The sequence below is a fragment of the Ostrea edulis genome, chromosome 6, assembly GCF_947568905.1.
Source record: "Ostrea edulis chromosome 6, xbOstEdul1.1, whole genome shotgun sequence".
Classification (NCBI taxonomy): Eukaryota; Metazoa; Mollusca; class Bivalvia; order Ostreida; family Ostreidae; genus Ostrea; species Ostrea edulis.
Genome location: NC_079169.1, coordinates 86,601,191 through 86,625,649, shown reverse-complemented (window position 1 = coordinate 86,625,649; position 24,459 = coordinate 86,601,191). Strand labels below are relative to the sequence as shown.

General features: G+C 30.0%; 1 protein-coding gene and 1 long non-coding RNA gene across 3 annotated transcripts; one reads left to right on the top strand and one right to left on the bottom strand.

Annotated features, from left to right (window-relative positions):
• LOC125647889 (aromatic-L-amino-acid decarboxylase-like) lies at nucleotides 1-23,668 on the top strand. Of its 2 annotated transcripts, none has more exons than XM_056142490.1 (13): nucleotides 1-57; nucleotides 239-440; nucleotides 3,675-3,788; nucleotides 4,110-4,229; nucleotides 15,086-15,220; nucleotides 15,500-15,643; nucleotides 15,745-15,811; nucleotides 16,009-16,103; nucleotides 18,583-18,650; nucleotides 20,269-20,359; nucleotides 20,993-21,091; nucleotides 21,979-22,080; nucleotides 23,119-23,668. In XM_056142490.1, the coding sequence occupies exons 2-13, from the start codon at nucleotides 240-242 to the stop codon at nucleotides 23,422-23,424; spliced, it is 1,542 nt and encodes a 513-aa protein (XP_055998465.1). In that variant the 5' UTR covers nucleotides 1-57; nucleotide 239; the 3' UTR covers nucleotides 23,425-23,668. The 2 variants fall into 2 exon arrangements, with proteins under 2 accessions (XP_055998465.1, XP_055998466.1); XM_056142491.1 differs by having other exon boundaries at nucleotides 29-57; nucleotides 211-440.
• LOC130047440 (uncharacterized) lies at nucleotides 18,219-20,259 on the bottom strand. The gene is made up of 2 exons (XR_008796337.1): nucleotides 19,792-20,259; nucleotides 18,219-19,229 (listed from the first exon to the last, which is right to left on the bottom strand). It is a non-coding gene; the product is annotated as an uncharacterized LOC130047440 (long non-coding RNA).
• Nucleotides 23,669-24,459: the final 791 nt, after the last annotated feature.

Here is a 24,459-nt window from a genome sequence, read left to right as displayed (position 1 = left end):
TACTATATAAAGATAAGAGGGACTCCACAACTTTATTTCGAACAACCACCTAACAAGGTAAGTAGTTCCTGAAATCCAATATGCTGAGTGAAAACTAAGACAAAGAGATAAAAGATGGTACATCTGTTTTATCAATAGTTGAGTACAACATCAGTTTGTTGATTGTGTGACGTCATAACATAAACTCCTTTCCAATACCTTATTTAACAGATTAAATAAACAATCAATGCTATTGTAGCATGAATGCGGAAGAATTTCGTAAATATGGACGACAAATGGTTGACTATATCGCTGACTACTTAGAAAATATCCGCGAACGTGAGGTAGTACACAAAGTCACCCCGGGTTACTTAAAGAAACTGCTTCCAAACGAGGCTCCAGAAAACCCAGAAGACTTTGCAGAAGTGTTCAAAGATATTGACAAATTCATAATGCCTGGGGTAAGTTGTCATTTTCTTAACAGTTTCATGAAAGTTTTTACATCGAATTCAATAACTTGGTGTCCAGGATTTCTGAATGTTATAGGTTATTGTATCTATTACATATGTAGCTGGTGTATGTCAAGAACTACATCTATAAGAATATGTAATTCTGAATTAGAGTGTTCTCTATTTCTTGGCAATGTATACTCTGTTTTGATAAGGATTCGTCAAGCGCTATCATTATAATTTCTATATGACTCGGCGTGTTTATACGGTCGGAGATATCACCCAAGGTCACAAAGATACAGCATGCAAGAGTTTTCATAACACATAGAATTATATGAACCGTTCCGAGCAAAAAAGGGCCCTTAGATAATTTAGCGCTAAATTATGAACTATTGAGAATAATCCTTCAAAATATTAAAGCAATATTGATTGTTGTTGAAGAGGTTCGTATATGAGATTTGGAGTAATGTCATTTTTTAGGAAGTGTATTTTTGATTTCAACATTGAAGGAAAAGAAAAAATTGGGGTCACAATGCCTGTTATTGAGTTACAGTATTCTAAAGGTGACCCTTTTGCACATAAATTTGAAGCAAGATTTATTTAAATAAAAACCTTGATTTTTTTGTTGGGTTAACGAAACATAAATCAATCATTACATAAAATAGATATGTAATCATATCTTCTAACAATACAGATTCAAAAAAAGTTAATAAGAGCTATGAAAATAACTAATGAACGTTTGAGATACGAAAAAAATCATGGTATCAAATTTCAGAGTAAAAAAGGACATACTCCAGTATAAGGAGTAATGTCAAATTCAAGTTTCAAGGTCTTGTCTTAAAATTTAAAATGGAACTTTTATAAGTGGGGGTTGGAGATCAAATTTTTGAATTATTGGCGAAAATACTGAAGTTTTATTCAAAATTTGGGTAAATTCATTTAAACATTTTAGGATTAGGTGTTTTGTTTGGGGGGAAAAAATATATCAACCTTAATAAATTACAATACTTGAACTAGTTCCAAGTCTCAACTACTTGTATAATGAATTATAAAACTGAAATACACGTACAGTACAGACAACGCGGTTCCCTCATTTACCGCGTCACCGCGACGGAAGGTTAATCCTTTCCGCATTACACCGTCGCGGTTTTTCATAGCGGGGCTTCGCGGGACCACGTTTATACCGCGGCGGAGTAAACTACCTGTATTTGCACAGTTGATAACAGATCTGAATACTGTATCTTGTATCCAATGACAGTTATTTCCAATGGATAGAATCAATTGAAAAGTACAATTTAAATCTTATGCATATATGTTTGTGAATTAAAACTTTCGCAGTATTTCAGAACGAATATATACGTGCATTATCTGTATAATCGACAATGTAAAACATAATTTACTTAAGATATTTTGGTTTCGTATTGTCAATGATGATCACGGGAAAGTTAATCGGTATTTATAAACATCGTTTTAGTAGAAATTAATTTGAAACTAGAGTTTAGAAAATATTAGATAACATGTCGAAGAGATCTATATGTTGACAGTTCTGTCTTTCCTGTCAGATCATGGCTTACAGTGTAGTTTTCTAGTCAACTGAGATTAAACATGCAAATTGCACGTGCATGGACAAGTATCTTTCTTCTGCATACATTTCATTTAATTGGATTTCAAAATAAAAAAAAATAATAAAAGAAATAATTCATTTGTATCGATATTAAGAAAAATCAGTATCTCATATTACAGTATTTAATGAATGTGTTAATGATCAAAATAAATCTAAAACCCAATTCTGAAACTTATTATAATATATATTTCCTTGATAATCATCGCACGAAAAGGCATGATAAGATAAAATAAAAATACTTCTATTTGTAAAATAATAATTGGGCATTGAAATGCATGAGTGATCATGTTTTATTCGTTGGAAAGCGAAACCATGGCGAATACATTAAACGGGGACTAAAATTGATGGGGCATGTTTCTTTGTTTTATACATATATATCTTTTTATTGAGTATTGAAATTTTAAAATAAGATAATTGATCTCAACAAAAACTCAGTATTCAAAGATACATGTGTACATGTATTTGATGGATTGAGAAAGTCGTTTGTAAAATGAAAAATACATAGGAGTATAAAAATAGAAGATACATTGGGTGAAACAGAAACTGTAATATCATGCAAATTTTTTACTTTTTCATTAATCGATCCTTCCGCCACAAAATACAGTCCCTGCCAAACCTTTTCAAAATTTGAATTGACACAAAAAATTTCAACTGGATAGGGTTCAGTAATAGATGTGTAAAATGTTTTCACCAATGGGATCAGTATTGAACCAGTTAATACTTTGTTGTAACATCCGGCGCAGTTGTGCACAAAAGCTCAGGTGATAACTTCCTTAACAGCTATCAAAGATAACATACATGTATTAATCATGACATCCTCTGTTCAATATTTATATACATTTTGATAAACGGAGACCAGTTGCGGATTTAATGGGGGGCACAGCCGGCACGCGCCCCCACTAAAATTTTCAAATTTAAGGTAAATAGTGGCATCTTGTTTAGAAAAATGTAAACGATAAAAGAAGCAATAATTTTTCCATTTTCGGAGAAATAAATGACCAAATCTTTTGATTTATTAAATTACTTTTCTTAGGAGAACTTAATGTTTTTTCCCCCAAAAAACCATTAAAATTTGCGTCATTTTATCAGTTTCGCCCTATCCAAAAATGACAAAAAATAGTAAAAAGGACTACATATATAAGACATATTTCACACCTCATAAAAACTAAAATCCAGGAGCTTCCGGGGGCTCGCTCCCTGATCCCCCAACGAGGCCTTCGCCCTGGACCCATTAGGGGCCTCAAGACGGCCCCACACCCCTGTCTAAAAAAAGAGCGCCCCCTCTAACCACGATTCCTGGATCCGCCCCTGGAGATTAAAACTGTTGTCGTCTTGCATTAAATTATAAGGAATGAATTTTATGTTGGGGTATGCTATACGATATTAAATGGTTGGGTCACCTTACGCTTTTTCATAAAACGTGAATTGGGTTATAAACTGACCCCCACCAGGTTACCTTTCTATCATATGATATCCCCAAAAATTTAATTCCTTATATGATTATGTCATAATATAATATTTCAAGGAATGTATTTTGTGGCTTACTTCAATTCGTATATAGTAATGGAGTTGCCATCTCGAACATCAAGCAATAAACACATCTCTTTCTGATACTTTTTTAGGTTACACATTGGCACAGTCCGTACTTCCATGGGTATTTTGCTGCTGGGAACACATATCCCTCCATTTTAGGAGATATGCTTTCAGATGCCATTGGTTGTATTGGATTTTCTTGGGTAAAATCAGAACAGATGTTAGTAAATCACACATGCATGTTTACAGAACAAATTCCAGCCAGCTATTTTGAAACACAAGGAATTCATAAAGTGATGATAACATAAATTTCAGTCAGTGATTCTCTAAAACAGGAAAATTATATCATATTGTGAATATCAGCCAGCAATTCTCCAACACGGAGAATTAAGATCAAATGTTTACAAACATTGATGGTCGCTGTGTTTGTCACTGATAGTGCTTTATTAAAGACAAATTGAAGTAGATTTGCAATTTTAAACACTATATATTTAACAAAACCATCTTTAATTCTCGTCCATTAGGCCACTAGTCCAGCGTGTACAGAACTAGAAGTAATCACCACGGATTGGTTAGGGAAGATGCTCGCCCTGCCAGAGGAATTTCTACACTGCGGCCCAGGCAATGGCGGTGGTGTCATACAGGTTAATGAAAACTATTTTATTACTATTCCAAAATGTTTTAATTGATTCAGAAATCCAGGCGTTTTATAATTACGTCTTATCATCATTTTAACTCTATCATCATTGTTATTATTATCATCCTTGTTACTTATCATTGTTAATATCATCATTGTTACTATCATCATTGTTGCTATCATCATCATTGTTACAATTAACATAATTGTTACTATAATCATCATTGTTATTATCATCATCATTGTTACTATTATCATTGTTATTATCATCATCATTGTTACAATTAACATAATTGTTACTATAATCATCATTGTTATTATCATCATCATTGTTATTATCATCATTGTTATTATCATCATCATTGTTAAAATCATCATCATTGTTATTATCATCATTGTTATTATCATCATTGTTATTATCATCATTGTTACTATCATCATCATTGTTACAATCATCATCATTGTTATCATCATCATCATTGTTATTATCATCATCATTGTTATTATTATCATCATTGTTACTATCATCATCATTGTTATTATCATCATTGTTATTATCATCATTGTTATTATCATCATCATTGTTATTATCATCATCATTGTTACAATCATCATTGTTATTATCATCATCATTGTTATTATCATCATTGTTACTATCATCATCATTGTTACAATCATCATCATTGTTATCATCATCATCATTGTTATTATCATCATTGTTATTATTATCATTGTTATTATCATCATCATTGTTATTATCATCATCATTGTTACAATCATCATCATTGTTATTATCATCATTGTTATTATCATCATCATTGTTATTATCATCATTGTTATTATCATCATCATTGTTACAATCATCATCATTGTTATTATCATCATTGTTATTATCATCATTGTTATTATCATCATTGTTATTATCATCATCATTGTTACTATCATCATCATTGTTATTATCATCATTGTTACTATCATCATCATTGTTATTATCATCATCATTGTTATTATCATCATTGTTACTATCATCATCATTGTTACAATCATCATCATTGTTATCATCATCATCATTGTTATTATCATCATTGTTATTATTATCATCATTGTTACTATCATCATCATTGTTATTATCATCATCATTGTTACAATCATCATCATTGTTATTATCATCATTGTTATTATCATCATTGTTATTATCATCATTGTTATTATCATCATCATTGTTAAAATCATCATCATTGTTATTATCATCATTGTTATTATCATCATTGTTATTATCATCATTGTTATTATCATCATCATTGTTACAATCATCATCATTGTTATTATCATCATTGTTACTATCATCATCATTGTTATTATCATCATTGTTATTATCATCATTGTTATTATCATCATCATTGTTATTATCATCATTGTTATTATCATCATCATTGTTATTATCATCATTGTTATTATCATCATTGTTACAATCATCATCATTGTTATCATCATCATTGTTACAATCATCATCATTGTTATTATCATCATTGTTATTATCATCATTGTTATTATCATCATTGTTACTATCATCATCATTGTTACTATCATCATCATTGTTATTATCATCATTGTTACAATCATCATCATTGTTACTATCATCATCATTGTTACAATCATCATCATTGTTATTATCATCATTGTTATTATCATCATTGTTATTATCATCATCATTGTTATTATCATCATCATTGTTATTATCATCATTGTTATTATCATCATTGTTATTATCATCATCATTGTTACAATCATCATCATTGTTATTATCATCATTGTTACTATCATCATCATTGTTACAATCATCATCATTGTTATTATCATCATTGTTATTATCATCATCATTGTTATTATCATCATTGTTACTATCATCATCATTGTTACTATCATCATCATTGTTATTATCATCATTGTTACTATCATCATCATTGTTAAAATCATCATCATTGTTATTATCATCATTGTTATTATCATCATTGTTATTATCATCATTGTTACTATCATCATCATTGTTATTATCATCATTGTTACTATCATCATCATTGTTATTATCATCATTGTTATTATCATCATCATTGTTACAATCATCATCATTGTTATTATCATCATCATTGTTATTATCATCATCATTGTTATTATCATCATCATTGTTATTATCATCATCATTGTTATCATCATCATTGTTATCATCATCATTGTTATTATCATCATTGTTATTATCATCATCATTGTTATTATCATCATTGTTATTATTATCATCATTGTTACTATCATCATCATTGTTATTATCATCATCATTGTTACAATCATCATCATTGTTATTATCATCATTGTTATTATCATCATTGTTATTATCATCATTGTTATTATCATCATCATTGTTAAAATCATCATCATTGTTATTATCATCATTGTTATTATCATCATTGTTATTATCATCATTGTTATTATCATCATCATTGTTACAATCATCATCATTGTTATTATCATCATTGTTACTATCATCATCATTGTTATTATCATCATTGTTATTATCATCATTGTTATTATCATCATCATTGTTATTATCATCATTGTTATTATCATCATCATTGTTATTATCATCATTGTTATTATCATCATTGTTACAATCATCATCATTGTTATCATCATCATTGTTACAATCATCATCATTGTTATTATCATCATTGTTATTATCATCATCATTGTTATTATCATCATCATTGTTACAATCATCATCATTGTTATTATCATCATTGTTATTATCATCATTGTTATTATCATCATTGTTACTATCATCATCATTGTTATCATCATCATTGTTACAATCATCATCATTGTTATTATCATCATTGTTATTATCATCATCATTGTTACAATCATCATCATTGTTATTATCATCATTGTTACTATCATCATCATTGTTACAATCATCATCATTGTTATTATCATCATTGTTATTATCATCATCATTGTTATTATCATCATTGTTACTATCATCATCATTGTTACTATCATCATCATTGTTATTATCATCATTGTTATTATCATCATTGTTATTATCATCATTGTTACAATCATCATCATTGTTATTATCATCATTGTTATTATCATCATTGTTACTATCATCATCATTGTTAAAATCATCATCATTGTTATTATCATCATTGTTATTATCATCATTGTTATTATCATCATTGTTATTATCATCATCATTGTTATTATCATCATCATTGTTATTATCATCATTGTTACTATCATCATCATTGTTACTATCATCATCATTGTTATTATCATCATTGTTACTATCATCATCATTGTTATTATCATCATTGTTATTATCATCATCATTGTTACAATCATCATCATTGTTATTATCATCATCATTGTTACAATCATCATCATTGTTATTATCATCATTGTTATTATCATCATCATTGTTATTATCATCATCATTGTTATCATCATCATTGTTATCATCATCATTGTTATTATCATCATTGTTATTATCATCATCATTGTTATTATCATCATTGTTATTATCATCATCATTGTTACAATCATCATCATTGTTACAATCATCATCATTGTTATTATCATCATCATTGTTATTATCATCATTGTTATTATCATCATTGTTATTATCATCATTGTTATTATCATCATTGTTATTATCATCATTGTTACTATCATCATCATTGTTACAATCATCATCATTGTTATTATCATCATCATTGTTATCATCATCATTGTTATTATCATCATTGTTATTATCATCATTGTTACAATCATCATCATTGTTATCATCATCATTGTTATCATCATCATTGTTATTATCATCATTGTTACTATCATCATCATTGTTACAATCATCATCATTGTTATTATCATCATCATTGTTATCATCATCATTGTTATTATCATCATTGTTATTATCATCATTGTTATTATCATCATTGTTATTATCATCATTGTTATTATCATCATCATTGTTATCATCATCATTGTTATTATCATCATCATTGTTACAATCATCATCATTGTTATTATCATCATTGTTATTATCATCATTGTTATTATCATCATCATTGTTATTATCATCATTGTTATTATCATCATCATTGTTACAATCATCATCATTGTTATTATCATCATTGTTACTATCATCATCATTGTTACAATCATCATCATTGTTATCATCATCATCATTGTTATTATCATCATTGTTACTATCATCATCATTGTTATTATCATCATTGTTATTATCATCATTATTGTTACAATCATCATCATTGTTATTATCATCATTGTTATTATCATCATTGTTATTATCATCATTGTTATTATCATCATCATTGTTAAAATCATCATCATTGTTATTATCATCATTGTTATTATCATCATTGTTATTATCATCATTGTTATTATCATCATCATTGTTACAATCATCATCATTGTTATTATCATCATTGTTATTATCATCATCATTGTTATTATCATCATTGTTATTATCATCATCATTGTTACTATCATCATCATTGTTATTATCATCATTGTTATTATCATCATTGTTATTATCATCATCATTGTTATTATCATCATCATTGTTATTATCATCATCATTGTTACTATCATCATCATTGTTATTATCATCATTGTTATTATCATCATTGTTATTATCATCATCATTGTTATTATCATCATCATTGTTATTATCATCATCATTGTTACTATCATCATCATTGTTATCATCATCATTGTTATTATCATCATTGTTATTATCATCATTGTTATTATCATCATCATTGTTACAATCATCATCATTGTTATTATCATCATTGTTATTATCATCATCATTGTTATTATCATCATTGTTATTATCATCATCATTGTTACTATCATCATCATTGTTATTATCATCATTGTTATTATCATCATTGTTATTATCATCATCATTGTTATCATCATCATTGTTATTATCATCATTGTTATCATCATCATTGTTATTATCATCATTGTTATTATCATCATTGTTATTATCATCATTGTTATTATCATCATTGTTATTATCATCATCATTGTTAAAATCATCATCATTGTTATTATCATCATTGTTATTATCATCATTGTTATTATCATCATCATTGTTAAAATCATCATCATTGTTACAATCATCATCATTGTTATTATCATCATTGTTATTATCATCATCATTGTTATTATCATCATTGTTACTATCATCATCATTGTTATTATCATCATTGTTACTATCATCATCATTGTTATTATCATCATTGTTATCATCATCATTGTTATCATCATCATTGTTATTATCATCATCATTGTTATTATCATCATCATTGTTATTATCATCAGAATTGTTATCATCATCATTGTTACTATCATCATCATTGTTACTATCATCATCATTGTTATTATCATCATTGTTATTATCATCATCATTGTTAAAATCATCATCATTGTTATTATCATCATTGTTATTATCATCATTGTTATTATCATCATTGTTATTATCATCATCATTGTTAAAATCATCATCATTGTTATTATCATCATTGTTACTATCATCATCATTGTTATTATCATCATTGTTATTATCATCATCATTGTTACTATCATCATCATTGTTATTATCATCATTGTTATTATCATCATCATTGTTAAAATCATCATCATTGTTATTATCATCATTGTTACTATCATCATCATTGTTATTATCATCATCATTGTTATTATCATCATTGTTATTATCATCATTGTTATTATCATCATTGTTACTATCATCATCATTGTTATCATCATCATTGTTACTATCATCATCATTGTTATTATTATCATCATTGTTACAATCATCATCATTGTTACAATCATCATCATTGTTATTATCATCATCATTGTTACAATCATCATCATTGTTACAATCATCATCATTGTTATTATCATCATCATTGTTATTATCATCATCATTGTTATTATCATCATTGTTACAATCATCATCATTGTTATTATCATCATTGTTACTATCATCATCATTGTTATTATCATCATCATTGTTATCATCATCATTGTTATTATCATCATCATTGTTATTATCATCATCATTGTTATCATCATCATTGTTACTATCATCATCATTGTTATTATCATCATCATTGTTATTATCATCATCATTGTTATTATCATCATCATTGTTATCATCATCATTGTTACAATCATCATCATTGTTATTATCATCATCATTGTTATTATCATCATCATTGTTATCATCATCATTGTTACTATCATCATCATTGTTATTATCATCATTGTTATTATCATCATTGTTATTATCATCATCATTGTTATCATCATCATTGTTATTATCATCATTGTTATTATCATCATTGTTATTATCATCATTGTTACTATCATCATCATTGTTACAATCATCATCATTGTTATTATCATCATCATTGTTATCATCATCATTGTTATTATCATCATTGTTATTATCATCATTGTTATTATCATCATCATTGTTATTATCATCATCATTGTTATTATCATCATTGTTACTATCATCATCATTGTTATTATCATCATTGTTACAATCATCATCATTGTTATTATCATCATTGTTATTATCATCATCATTGTTATTATCATCATTGTTATTATCATCATCATTGTTATTATCATCATTGTTACTATCATCATCATTGTTATTATCATCATTGTTACAATCATCATCATTGTTACTATCATCATCATTGTTATCATCATCATTGTTACAATCATCATCATTGTTATTATCATCATTGTTATTATCATCATCATTGTTACTATCATCATCATTGTTATTATCATCATTGTTATTATCATCATCATTGTTATCATCATCATTGTTACAATCATCATCATTGTTATTATCATCATTGTTATTATCATCATTGTTATTATCATCATTGTTATTATCATCATTGTTATTATCATCATTGTTATTATCATCATTGTTACAATCATCATCATTGTTACAATCATCATCATTGTTATTATCATCATCATTGTTATTATCATCATTGTTATTATCATCATTGTTATTATCATCATTGTTACTATCATCATTGTTACAATCATCATCATTGTTATCATCATCATTGTTATTATCATCATTGTTACAATCATCATCATTGTTATTATCATCATCATTGTTATCATCATCATTGTTATTATCATCATTGTTATTATCATCATCATTGTTATTATCATCATTGTTACAATCATCATCATTGTTATTATCATCATCATTGTTATTATCATCATTGTTATTATCATCATTGTTATTATCATCATTGTTATTATCATCATCATTGTTATTATCATCATTGTTACAATCATCATCATTGTTATTATCATCATCATTGTTATCATCATCATTGTTATTATCATCATTGTTATTATCATCATTGTTATTATCATCATCATTGTTATCATCATCATTGTTACAATCATCATCATTGTTATTATCATCATTGTTATTATCATCATCATTGTTATTATCATCATTGTTACTATCATCATCATTGTTATTATCATCATTGTTATTATCATCATCATTGTTATTATCATCATTGTTATTATCATCATTGTTATTATCATCATCATTGTTATTATCATCATCATTGTTATTATCATCATTGTTACTATCATCATCATTGTTACTATCATCATCATTGTTATTATCATCATTGTTACTATCATCATCATTGTTACAATCATCATCATTGTTATTATCATCATTGTTATTATCATCATTGTTATTATCATCATTGTTACTATCATCATCATTGTTATCATCATCATTGTTATTATCATCATTGTTATTATCATCATTGTTATTATCATCATCATTGTTACAATCATCATCATTGTTACAATCATCATCATTGTTATTATCATCATTGTTATTATCATCATCATTGTTATTATCATCATCATTGTTACAATCATCATCATTGTTATTATCATCATCATTGTTATTATCATCATTGTTATTATCATCATCATTGTTATTATCATCATCATTGTTACAATCATCATCATTGTTATTATCATCATCATTGTTATTATCATCATCATTGTTACAATCATCATCATTGTTATTATCATCATCATTGTTATTATCATCATTGTTACTGTCATCATCATTGTTATTATCATCATCATTGTTATTATCATCATTGTTATTATCATCATCATTGTTATTATCATCATCATTGTTATTATCATCATTGTTACTATCATCATCATTGTTATTATCATCATCATTGTTATTATCATCATTGTTATTATCATCATCATTGTTACTATCATCATCATTGTTACAATCATCATCATTGTTATTATTATCATCATTGTTATTATCATCATCATTGTTACAATCATCATCATTGTTATTATCATCATCATTGTTATTATCATCATTGTTACTGTCATCATCATTGTTACTATCATCATCATTGTTATTATCATCATCATTGTTACAATCATCATCATTGTTACAATCATCATCATTGTTACAATCATCATCATTGTTACTATCATCATCATTGTTACAATCATCATCATTGTTACAATCATCATCATTGTTATTATCATCATCATTGTCATTAATAACATCATTGTTTCTATAATCAACATTGTTACAATTAGCATTATTAAGGTTTTCCGTAACAACGGAAGACCTTCTACTGATTGTGCTGGTTAAGATTATTCTTATTAATTTTTTTTTCCTAGACGATAACTTTGAAGCTTCATATCTCGCTCATTTCTGCATGGATTTTGCTCAAAATTTCAGGGTTTATAAACTTTATAGAACGATTTTAAAATAATGTACTACATTTCAGAAATTCCCTTCTGTTCACGAGTTATTCCCCTTTGAATGAAATTTTAGGGGCTTTGGTTTCCAGACAAAGGCTCCGAGACTGTATAAGCTTGAGCAGAAAATGCATTGAAAATGAAAAGTAGGAGCATTGTAGTTGTGCAGATCGTTTTTTTTGTTTTTTGATTACAGCGTTCGAAATGGTGGTTGACAGGGTTAAAAAATTAGGACGCCTAAAGGAGCAAAAAATTACACATATTTTCCTTTGTATCTTTTAAACTAAAAATATTTTGTTAAGACGTGTAGAACAAAAGTTGTACAACATGTTAAGAGCTTTCTTTTGATATCCCTCAAAAGTGGCTGGCCCCTTCAATTAGGGATCTGGGGATCTTCAAAGTTTTCGCTTTATAACTCAAAAATGGTAAATATTTCGATATGGCTTTCGTTGGAAAAGTTGTTCTTTAACATCTTATTGATCTCATAAACATAATATTTTGCTCGAGTATTGTGTTATATATGAGTAAAATGCTTGACCCGCAAACAGGTAACCGTATCATTAGGTAGGTGAAGGGGGAAAAATATGTGTATAACAGTTACTTCGGCACGTGCCCCTGGCGTGAAATTCATACGCGACTTCTGTGCGCACTGTGTACATAATATACCTACATGTATTTACACTGATAGATATTAAAGTTTAATAAAATATTCAAGATTTGAGAGCAATTTATTTGATTTGTATGTATAAATAATTCAAACTCGATGAATTATTCTCTTCAGTCTGAATATTATGCTATCATAATTTTGTTGTATGATAAAATATTGGTAACAGCTATAAACCTTTATTGTATGTCCTGAGCCATAAATTTCATAAATTTAAATAGTATTTTTTTGTTCATTATTGGGACTGAAAAGTTAAATGCTGAAAGAATTTAATCCCACATACACGCACGCCTCAAAAGACTGATTCGTGGAATGAGATCATGCACGCATGTACTTGAGTAGTATAAATTTATTAAACACCTAACGATAAAAATTTATAGTACACCTTTATAGCTTCATTTCAATGATATATATTAAATTCTCAAACTATTTCATAAGTACATACGAGAAGTCAGAATCGCCAGTGTAGCCAAACTACTTATATCGTTACAGTACTTATCTTCCTGTCACAGTACAGTTGATTATTTTCTTTCTAAAAACTTAACTTGTATTCGTCTTTTGTAAAATCACTGGATAATTATTTCAAATAATTTTTCCCGGGGTGATGTTACGTATAACATATCAACAGGGAAAGAAGGCGAAAGTTAGATCCCACACACACATACTCATGTACGGTTCCTGTATTTTCATTTTAACTAGGCTGCATTAGGACCTGATCCAAGGACATATGGTCAAGTTTAAGGTTTTTATGTCATACAACTCCGACGGAAGACCTCACGTTGCTTTGCAACGAGCTTGGCTCTAGTTATTACTATTATCATGATTGTTTCTATAACCATTATTCATACAATTATCAAGAAATATTTCTGTGGATTATATTTAGAATTTTCGTATTAATATATTTTGTTTAGATTTCATAGTTATGAATATTTCCTAATATCAGTTTAAAATGTAATGACATTTCGATATATTGTGCTCGATCATAAAAGTGGAGGATATGTACAATATTTTGAAATTGAAAACTTTCAAATTTACTTTACTTAGTTAAAAAATTGTGTGCAAAGAAATCTGAAAAACGTTGCTGGACTCGAACACGTGATTTACAGTTCAGCAGTCGACGTGCTAACCTACTGAGCTACTCAGCTAGGCGATGATTTTTTAAATGAATAGTCAAATATTACTTATATTTATATATGTAAAAATCATCAATCAATCAATCTGTTACCCCCGTCCTTCTGTATTGTAACAGGCTGAATGATGTTAAATTTCGGATTTTCCTTTTCTAGTCAACAGCCAGCGAGACGGTTTTCCTCTGTCTACTTGCAGCCAGAAATAAAATTGTTGATAAAGTAAAGAAAGAGAGTCCTGATATTGAGGAGAAGGACATACTGAGCAAACTGGTTGGTTATAGTACTGATCAGGTGAGCTAAATACATAAAAATCATTTCTCCATCATCTACTTTCTCTTTACTATCATTCGAGCTATAGTTGTCAACTGCGAAATAAATACTCTCTGTATATACGTAATCACCTTTAGCAAATCTATGTACTTACAAACGCTGCATGTTTCCTCATTTATATGCATTGGTTTCACGTCATTGCAGCAAAGCAAAGTTTTGGTGAAAGTTTGAATAAAAGTACTTTAACCAACAACAAAAAAACCCATATAACATGCCTGTTTGATTATCAAATTTCCCCAGGCAAATTCTTCAGTTCATCGTGCAGCCCTATTGGGCGCTGTGAGAATGCACAAACTGAACAGTGATGCAAACTTTAGCCTTCGAGGAGAAACATTGACAGAAGCCATTGAAAAAGACAAAAAAGAAGGACTGATCCCATTCTTTGTAAGGATATTAAAAGGAATATCAAGAGATGATCAATTCAAATCTAGATTATAGAAACTTTATATAAGAATTTGCATGTACGTATACTATGTTGGTTTCAGCTGTGTGCGTCGCTTGGTACAACGGGGACGTGCGCGTTTGATAACATAGAGGAACTGGGACCAATATGTGAGTCATTCTACCTCTAATTGGCATATCACATTTCCAAGGCACATTATCAACCTAAAAGTTAACAAGTTAACAAATGCAACAGTCTCTAAAATATTCGCTTTTACGATTTTGGGTGAAATCGTAAGCTGAAAATTGTCAACATGTACTTTATTTTATCATTTTTCTTTCTAAAATGTACCCATGTTCTACATTAGGTGAGGCAGAAAATATATGGATGCATATTGACGCAGCTTATGCCGGCAGTGCTTTTGTTTGTCCAGAATACCGAAAATACATGAAAGGCATACAGGTAAATTTTAAAAGTACATTGACCATATCATGCTAGTTTAAAACTAAGATTGGATAAAGATAAAACGAAAAATTGATTAGGTACATGTACCTGAGTAAAAACTATTGCGTGTTCCCAAAATTAAATATGATGCTCTCCTCAATGACTGCACTAGTACTCAATTTCGCCCATATCCACCTTGACCTAGATTTGAGGTTTCAAATTACCGATTTTTTATTAATTTCCCACACATGATGAATGCGCTAACCTAAGCACGAAAGGTGAAGATAACAGCGATCAATTTCATAACTCCTATAAGTATTACAAAATAGAGAGTTGGGCAAACACATATTTTTATTCCTTATGAAAATGTGAAGATAACGAACACTGATTAATCTCAAAACTCCTATAATGGTGAAGCAATGCAAGAAAAAGAGAGTTGGGCAAACACGGACCCCTGGGTATACAAGAGGTGGGACCAGATTCCTAGGAGGAGTAAGCATCTTTATGTAAATATACTTTAGAAAGAAATACAACTTAAAAGATGTTCCTGGACGTCATATTATCGTCTAAAGAAAGAAGATGCGTGACTTTATCGAGCCGAGAACCCACACATGGACAAATATCAAAGTTAAAATTGAAACTCTCTAGAAAAAGAAAAATGTGCATTCTAGTTACAACGATCATGCCATAGTTTCCAAAAATGCTTTTTCGATGTGCTCATTCCATAGGAACATTGAAAAGAAATTCCTATTTGTAACCACTTATACGCGATAGTATACTTGACTTTTCCAAGCAGATTTTCATATGGAGTGGGCCAAGTCTCCATTGTGAACTGAGTAAAATATGTTAGTACATATTCAGGTGTAAAATGTTTTGTAAATAAAAGTATCGAGACTTGACCCACTCTATGAAAAAAACTTACTTCTTGTGTACAACTTTTGTCGCATTATCAAGAAAATTTCTATGTCCACGACGTGTGACGTTACATAGCCTGAAATTCAAACAATTTTCATGCGATGGATAGCCGAGGTAGTATAGCGGAAATCTCCCTGAAGTTTTGGACAGGCCAGATTGCATATCTGTGGTTCGAATCCCAAGTTTTCCTACTTATTATTTTCTCTTATAAATTATTAGACTTCCCGTTATTATTTGTCTCTGGCATTTTATTTTACTCTTAGCATGCAGTCTTGATGACGATCACAAGTAATTGATTCCAACATGCAGCTAGTGAACAAATGTAAACAAGTATGGCGCCTCCTGTGAAATATGAATGTTGTTTATGTAAATGACAACTTAAAGGAAAGTTAAAGAGAACAATTTCAACAATGCTTAAGAAGTTACTTAAAGAAATCATTATAAAACTAAATATGCAACCAATGCAGACTGTCTAAAAGGCACAGTGAACTACAGTTCAGTACAAAAAACATCTTTCCATATGAAGCAATATCCCATTATCACCTGTATGAGGTATGTTGTTTATTCGATCCTTAAGAGCCTGTTCTGCGTATGGTCAGTTTTTAAATCGAGGCAGGCTATTGACAAACAAGTTGATGTTACATGAGTTTCAACAGTCTTGTTTAAAGGCAGCATTTCGCAAATGATATGGTCGTTATAACAATCTAATTTATTCATAAAACCTGTCATTGGGTCACATAATTGCTGTCTGACATGTTTCATACCAATTGAGACCGTTCGTTACACGATTGTGATTACGAATTACTACCTTTACCCGATCGAGATATAGGGCCCACGGCGGGTGCGACCGGTCAACAGGGGATGCGTACTCCTACTAAGCACCTGATCCCACCATTGGTATGTCCAGGTGTCCGTCTTTCCCTACTCTTTTATTTTGTATTCTTCGTAGGAGTTATAAGATTAATCACTGTTCTTCGTTATCGCCCGCTATTCAACACCCACTTCCTTGTTTCATTTCTTGCCATGGACCACCACTGAACGTGCAGGTGAACGTCCTGGAAGAATTCAGTTTGTGTTTCTTCGAGTGCGAAGATAATCTAATTTTCACGCTTTCAAATATTTGCTATATAATATGTCCCATTGTATCTGTTCACTGAAAAAGTATACAGTTAATTTACAAATTAAAAAATATCTATAATGTCATATAAGGAAACTGCAGCAAATTATTTATTTATTTCCCCATAATACAAATACACAAGGCATGTACTCCGTAAGTAAAGGTAGGATAAAAGCAAGAACCTATCACTAAAACACACTGTTTTGAAAATCCGCTTTCTGTTTCTGAAAAATGTATTCAGGACAACATTTATGTCAATTCATTTATCATCACTAACATGTGATAGCAACGGTGATGGGTTTAAATCTTAATGTAATATGCTTTGTCATTGAAATACCTTGTTAAATGAAAATTAATAATCATTGTTATCTTATATTAAATCATCCATGACAAAAAAATGTATCAAGTTGTGCTGAATTTTGATTCGTACTTTAAAAAATTATTTCGGTTTATTTTTTATTGTAGTATGCAGAAACCTTTAGTGTAAACCCACACAAATGGATGCTTGTCAACTTTGATTTATCCGTAATGTGGTATGTATTTTTGTGGCATCTATTTCTGGATTGAGGAGATAATTTCAGGTTACTGTTAAGATTTGTGGAATTATCGTTAACATATTTTCTGCTGTTATATTTAGAATGTTACATAATTCCTACCACTTTTTTGTAATAATGAATATACAAGTATGTACGTTCTCTTCAACAATGTGTCAAGCTATTATGCTACATTAGAATTACGAATGTTGTCTTGGCGAGAATTAGGTAAGATCACGTGATATAGATCAAAGAAGGAATCCTCAAAGCAGTACATTTGTTCACAATATGGTTTACGGCTACATGGGATGTATGCGTGGTTTGTCGTTAAGAAGCGTTCCAACAGGTGCGGTTTGAATGAGAAAGATAAGGCATTTTAATTTTTTTAACCAGTTGCAGACCCCGAAACGTTCCACTACCCCAAACTAAATGTTCCGTTCTCGACCAGAATTGTTTCGTTCCCACACCAAACTGTTTTACTGTTCACCGTTTCTAGGCTAAAGCGTTCAGTTCTCGTTATCAGCAAACCATTCCGTTCCTGTATGGGGTCAGTGCAGATTAACATGGTGCAAAGTCGGGCTAAAAGAAGACATAATAATTTTGTTTATGACATGAATAAGAAGTTCGTTTAAATGGAGATTTTGTTTTTCGAATCGATCGCAAAGGGGTCTCAAAACAAATAAACGTTGAAATCATATGCCGATTTTGCCTGCATTTAAGTTTTGGATTAAAATAGAATTAACACATGTTGCTAAAATTGTCGGAAAATTAAAATGAATTCTTTACTAGCTTTAATATTTTGCTGTTTTCTACTTCAGATGTGATTTTTTTTTTTTTTAAACTATGAATTGCTAGAGCAACGGTATATTATCCTACAAATGAGTGGACACGAAATCATCGTCTTAGATGAAATTAACTTCCTTGATGTCCCTCTTTGTCATTATGAACATGGAAACAATGCGGACACCCCCTTACTAAATTAAAACACAAAGTACAGTTACCATGTTTGTAAGAGTTATTCAGTTTCATTTTTTTTTTTTGGAAATCATTAAAGACTATTTTCAGTTTTAAATATTGAATAGATTTCAAAGTTCAAGCGCCAAAAGAGTACGAAATGCAGAATTTGAAATCGAAACCAAACCGTTTCTTCCCGTGTAAAGCGTTCTGCATTCGTTTTCAGAAACAAATCCATTCGTTCTCCAACCATCCAGCTTTCATTCACCATTCTACCGAAATGTAATGAAAATATAATTAGATTTAAAAATATTACTTTTCAAGAAACAGGGGAGGTCATATTGATATGGAAATCTAGCGCCTCTTCCTAAAAAAAACACCCATGTGGCATTGGATAAACTATGAAATTTCGGAAAGGAACTTTTGTATAATTCTTCAGAAGCTGAATTTTCTATAATTGTGTAATGTTAGGAAATATACATTACATATATTGCAAGAAATGGAAGAATGCATTCATTTGTCATTTTTCCTACACCTATTAATCATTATTAAAATTCTATTGTTATCATTTTTATTATTTATTACTCATTGTTAAAAAAAAATTATAATTAATTGCATCAGATCTTTAATTATGATAAACTATGCCATGGTGATTGCAATTCAGGATCAAGAACAGTTCGTATTTGGTAGATGCTTTCAATGTGGACCCTATCTATCTGCGTCACACCAATGAAGGAAAAGTCCCGGATTACAGGGTAAACATTACACAAATTATCTTTCACATCGTATTTAAGGACGAGGAAGAGACGACAAAGGGGTTTCCAACGCATCACTTTATCTACATGTTTTTCTTTTCCACTCAGACATTTTATCTATGCTGCCTAATCAGTTTAAAGAATATTGTTTTGTGATGCACATATATGTAATATCATGGTAATGATTTGATTTGATTTACCTTCAAGATGGTGTTTTAAAAAGATTGTCATTCGCAAAATGTCGGAAAACACTACAAACTTCAATGACCAATCAATGATTTGTGTTTTTCCTGTGTAGTAAATTGCTATATCCATACCTATAGTATATTTGTCAGTCATACATCAAGCTGTAAATTATCATAGAAATGGAAACTGTTAAACAAATCAATGTATTTTAAAATATTATATTGCTTCATTATCATTATATGATAACTATATCTTTATGACCTTGATCATGTATTTGTATGGAGAGGGCTCATATAGGCAACGCCTGTTGTCCAATCCTTTTATGTATTATACATAATAAAATATTGTTTAAATTTAAAAAAAAAATAATAATTTGTGTTAATCTTAAGTATGAAAAAACTATTTGACGTAATCTTAATTCACTCTTTACATTATGTGTGTCATCAGCATTGGCAGATCCCGCTTGGAAGACGTTTCCGGTCTCTGAAGCTGTGGTTTATGTTGCGGTCGTATGGTGTTAGCGGTGTTCAAAACTATATCAGAAAGGTCAGTGGAGTTTGTTTTGTTCGATGAGTGAGTTCATGTACGTTAGTCCCCGAGGGTCTCTACAGCCCAGTAGCTAAGTACCTCGTTACTAGCTTGAAAATACGGATGTATATTTAATTGCTGTTATAAAATTTAGAAATTCATTTCAAAATTAAGGATTATCTCCCTCATGCATAGCTCTTATCCTTGGACGAATTTGGCTCCACTTTTTTGGCACGCTGTTTTTGGCTATATTTAGCTCTAAAACTTCATAGTTATTTCGGATTTCAAACTTTTCGGTTGAGCATCACTGAAGAGACATTATTTGTCGAAATGCGCATCTGGTGCATCAAAATTGGTACCGTATAAGTTTTACATACTAAAGAGACACATGTTCTGTTATCTGTAATACACAATATTAATCATTCCGTGACTATCAGAAATAGATGTTATCTCGCATTAAGGAGGAATGACACGCTACGGAATCTGATATGGATGGAAAGTGGAGAATATGTACGATACTATTTTGAAATTGAAAACTCTCAAATTACCTTATTTAGTTTTTAAAAAATTGCTGTTTTAGTAGAAAGTAATTTGAATGGAAATTAAAATCTCTGGTAAATTCGAGCTCACGATTTACAGATCAGCTGTTGACACATTAATCTACTGAGCTATCTAGGCCCAACTAATCATTTGGATTACAAACAAGCATTTCTGTTGTCTATAGTTTTATTCATGTTTCAAAAGGAAGTCAGCTATTATGACAATGTGTTAATCCTCCTTAAGGTAGAATTCAATATAATCGTGCGTCATTAAAAACTGTACAGTTTTCTTCTTCTTCAAACGATTAATTAAAGTAATGAAGCGCAGTGAATATTGTTACCATTCTGTAATGCATCTGTTTTCAGCATTGTCAATTGGCAAAGGATTTCGAAAAACTCATCCTGGACGATGGTCGATTCGAGATAACTTCCGAAACAGTAATGGGCCTGGTTTGTTTCAGACTTAAGGTTTGTATATACGGACGTATAACGTTACTACCGTGACGTAACAACCGAGCAGTAATATTGTTTCGTTTTACTCATTAAGATTAATAGAAAAACCAATACCCCAAACCGGTTTCTTGGTTTTGGAATAATGCTACAGGCAAATGTCATCTGTCAAAACTAGTGCTTGTCGATAATTGAGTAAATTATTACTTAACTCGATAAGATAGATTAAGGACAGGTGTACAAAATTGTGTTTTTATGCCCCCGAGATCGAAGATCGAAGGGCATATTGTTTTTATCCTGTCTGTCATTCTGTAATTCTGTCTGAAACTTTAACCTTGCAAATAACTTTTGAACAGTAAGAGTTAGAGCTTTAATATTTCACATGAGTATTCCTTGTTACAAGACCTTTCCGTTGGTACTAAATCTTTTGACCTTGGCATTTGACCTACTTTTTAAAAAAATTGACATTGGCCATAACTTCTAAATGGTAAATATTAGAGTTTTCATATTGTACATGAGCATTTCTTGTGACAAAATCTTTCTACTGCTACCACGATATTTGTCCTTGTGACCTTGGCCATCTTCGGAATTGGTCATTATCGAGGGCATTTGTGTTTCACAAACACATCTTGTTATTTATCTTTCTATTGTATGTCAAGTTGTAGCGTAATCAGTTCGACATTATTCTCGATATAGATATATTGTACTACAGTTCCCTGGTTTTAAGTAAATGAAGCACAAAGTGTATTGAAAACATACTTTTTACTAAAACCTACCATCTACAAGATACATGTAGTGTCTCATAAAACGCAGACTAACGTTATTCTGTTATAAAACGATTTGGGGGAAATATATATCAGAGATGTAATTTTTTGTGAAATATGAATTTTTTTCATACCAATAAAAAGAAAATTACAACTGTGTAATATGTATTTACTAATTTCACATTTGCGCAAATTATGATATTATTACTTTAAGCCTTCTATATCGAGAGAAAGGATCTGTCATATCCTCATATGACGTCATTGATTACTTCTTGTTTTTCATGTATTGCAGAAGGGAAATAAACTCACAGAGAAACTTCTTAGCGAAATTTTGGAGGACGGGAAAATTTACATGATCCCAGCCTTTAGTAGAGGTACATACTTCCTCCGCCTCGCAGTTGTGGCAGAAAGAACCACAACAGATGACATTCAATATTCATATGACGTCATCAGAAGATGCGCTGACAAGGTACTCAGTTCTTCAGTGGATTCGGAAGCAGACGAGCCCGTGGTTGTAGATATCGATTTACCGAGAAAAAAGTCCAGTGTGAATGGTGACAATAGGGATACAGTCCGTGTCAACGGGCATGATAAATGAATTTGTATAAATCTAATCACTTGAATTGTGTTATCATCAAATTCACGCATTGATCGTATCTACTGACAATGGAATGGTGCGACAAACAAAGGCTAATCGGAAAATATATTTATGGTGTAATTTTGATGGTTTAGTGTATATTTACTTTGTGGCAGACAACAAAACTGTCAAAATGATAATTTATTCCATTGGGATAGATTATGAATGCAATAAAGCGATAGCATTTAATGTCTGAGAAAAATCCATCGATTGTCTTTGGTGTCCAAACTACCCGATTGACTGATGGTCAAGAACTGCTTCCTGACTCACCAGTGTATCATGTTTTATCATTCTTGTCTTTAAATTCCTGGAAATAGGCCAACGAATGCAGAATTTCCTTCATCAGCGACATTTTAATTGTAATTAGACTAGATCTAATGTCATTTTTTTTATTTTCGAAATAAATACTCCACCATTGATGGGAAACAGATCGTTGCATAGAGACACAAGTGTTAAAATCTTCTAACAAAATTGACTAACCTGCAATTTCTAGAAATTTTTTTTAAAAGAAATCAAAAAATCTATATAATGTGCACGTATTGAATATCCATAGAAATACTCTATGAAATAATCGGGTCAGATTGAAAAATGTGAGAAGATTTTGATGTACAAGACATGTGCATCCTTTATGCGTATTGTACAATTCTGAACAGTCTCTTGCATTATGAATTAATATTTTAAATTTCAATTTTGATTTGAAAGAAATTGTTGTATATAATTATATAAAAGATACTTGGGAAGTCCATCTACAACCGTTTTAAGATGGTCGTTTTGAACAGGTTTTGAACGAGTATGAATACGTTGCATGGATTTAAATACTAGTCGCGGGAGATCAGTGGTAAAGTATGGTGGCTGATTTGTGCCAATTTATAATTTGTTGTCTTTTCTAGGCAAAAAGACGACAAATCGATAATTAGCGACTTTTTGCTTCGAAATAACGACAAGATGTTAAAACGAAATGTCGAAAAGACGACAAATAAAACCCGCAAATTAGCG